The 2,500-nt window shown below is 36.2% G+C and overlaps 1 protein-coding gene across 1 annotated transcript in view; it reads right to left on the bottom strand.

Annotated features, from left to right (window-relative positions):
* Positions 1-177: 177 nt before the first annotated feature.
* The window catches only part of LOC137617580 (uncharacterized), a 39,577-nt gene continuing 37,254 nt past the window's right edge, over positions 178-2,500 (bottom strand). The window contains exons 2-3 of the mRNA XM_068347588.1: positions 1,052-2,461; positions 178-662 (exon numbers count right to left, since the gene is read on the bottom strand). Of these exons, the coding sequence (XP_068203689.1) occupies positions 178-662; positions 1,052-2,461 (1,895 nt within the window). The remainder of the gene's footprint in view (positions 663-1,051; positions 2,462-2,500) is intronic.

Here is a 2,500-nt window from a genome sequence, read left to right as displayed (position 1 = left end):
TGACTTAACTTTAAATGCTGCAATAACTCTTGCAGTAACTCTCAGTAATTTTGTGTAACTGCTAAACCGACTCATGTTAATCACTCTAGTCTTTACGTCATCAAAGCTTTTCTGTCTACAAGTCAAAACAATACCAACCTTATCAGGAACTTCATCGTTGCAAGACTGACTTATAGGTCAAGTATCAAATGGGCGCGACATAAAGGCTGGTCCCTTTTGCCACATAGAATTTTCATGCAAGGCGTTAGGAGGACATGGTCTAGTGGTGAAATCTGCTGGATTGTTCTTACTATTAACCCACCACCATTCAGTAGGGTCTGTTCTAGACTGAATTTCTGCTACCCTGTTGGCTACAAAGGTATTAAATCCATAAGATTCTTTCTGTGCTCTTACAATTGATGAGTCAACAATATGTACAATTGATTTGAATTTCCAATCACTTTGTTTCACAATTATATCTCTTAATCTACATGACAGTACGGCACCACATAACTCTAATCTAGGTATTGTCAATTTTTTGGTGGGAGCAATTCTGTTCTTAGCAAGGATCAATTGCGATACATAAGAATCCCCTTCTAGGCCCCACCTTACATAAGCACATGCACCATATGCAACTGAACTGCCGTCTGAAAATATAACTAGCATTGGATCCTCTTTTGCATCTAGGGGTTTTACACATCTCGCATATGACAAAAACTCCAACTCTCGCAAATCAAAAAAAATTTACTCCACTTCTCTCTCATTTCGCCAGACATGGGATCGTCCCAGTCACATCTATTGCCTTCCGAGCGACTAATTGTGATTAGCTCTCTCATTAAGACTTTTGCATTCAAAGTGAAGGGGATGATAAGTCCTAAAGGGTCATAAATCGTAGATACTTGACTGAGTACCATTCTCTTTGTTAAGTCTTTAGGTATTATCCGATTGGATGTATTTATGTGTATTCCATTTTCGAAAATTCTTTTCTTGGATCTATTAAAGTACACCTTAATCTTGAAAAAGAATATATCTTTTCTAGGAATCCAGTGTAAAGCAAGAACCTTTTCCTCACCAGCATATAACAATTTTAATTCATTGTCTAAAGTTTCATTGTTAGACATAATCCAATGTTTGATTTTGAAACCACCCTCATTTAGCACCAAATTCATATTACCCATAAGCTTTTTAGCTTTATTTACATCTTCACAACTAAAAATAATATCATCTACATATGTATTCCTATCTATAATGTTCTCGATCTCCGGAAATTCATTCTCCTTAATTGAAGTAGTTTTCTTAAGAGCTGTTATAGCAATGACACCGCTAGGTCGGTCTCCAAAACCCACAGCTGTAAGTACATGGTGGTTCGGGGGTCTACTATAATCTGCATCTCGCCATACAAACCTGTGGGTGTGCTGCTCTAATTCTTTCAATCTTACTGCATTATACATTTTGGATATATCCCCTATGACTGCAACATTGTCCTGACGGAATCTTAATAAAATTCCCACTAGGTCATTCAATAAATCGGGTCCTTTTGCCCAATAATCATTAAGTCTGTGGCCCTTGTTATCTGCTGAAGAATTGAACACTATTCTGACTGGGGTTGAGGTTGAACTTTCTTTTAATACTTCGTGATGGTGAATATAGTGTATAGGCCCATCATATTCACTCATTTCCTTCCAAGATAATTTTCTTGCAACGCCTCTACTCAACATGTCTTTTATTTGATCATTATACAGTTGTGTATATTTATAACCTATGTTAGTTAATCGCTTCTCTGTTGATCTCATTCTTGCAATAGCTACCACCACATTATTAGGCAATTCATTGGGGTCCCTAATCCAGGGATATTTAACAGTCCAATATTTTTCCTCACAGTTATATTCTAAGCCCTTTGAAATCATGTCTAACTCCTTTTCTTCTCTAATTGTATAACTTTTATCACCTAATGTACGTGATCCACATTTCGGTATACAGTATGTGCCCAAGCTTTCAATGTTGAAAAATTTATCTAAATCCATCCTTAAAAATTCATTATTGTTAACATTAATTTCCTCTACTTTAACCACACTAGAAATTTGATTAACTTTGACATTGAAACTATTGTTCGAAGATTCAAACTTAATCGATGGATGGGAGCCTCTTATGCAATATCCGAACATGTTTTGCATCAATTGTAAATTCCCAACAGACTGTTTGACTTGTGGCATAAGTGTACACCAATCGGATCCTACTAACAACTCTATTTCACCAAATGGACGTTCCACATCAGAAAGACGGATATCATCAAACAAAAGAACGATATTTGTCAGGTCTACCTTACATGCCTCAGATGTTATCTCTTCTATGCCGTAAGCCGTGATATACCAGTGTTTACCTTCAAGATCAGTCACTTTGATTACATATTCGTTACTCTTTATAAGTTCTACCTTTCTTCCTACCTTAGTGATAGTTAATTCAATGTCTCTACCCTTCAAATCTAGTTTATAAGCAGTAGCAAATGTTATTAGTGTTATAT

The sequence above is a fragment of the Palaemon carinicauda genome, chromosome 23 (assembly GCF_036898095.1).
Source record: "Palaemon carinicauda isolate YSFRI2023 chromosome 23, ASM3689809v2, whole genome shotgun sequence".
Classification (NCBI taxonomy): Eukaryota; Metazoa; Arthropoda; class Malacostraca; order Decapoda; family Palaemonidae; genus Palaemon; species Palaemon carinicauda.
This window is presented reverse-complemented; position numbering and strand designations above follow the sequence as displayed.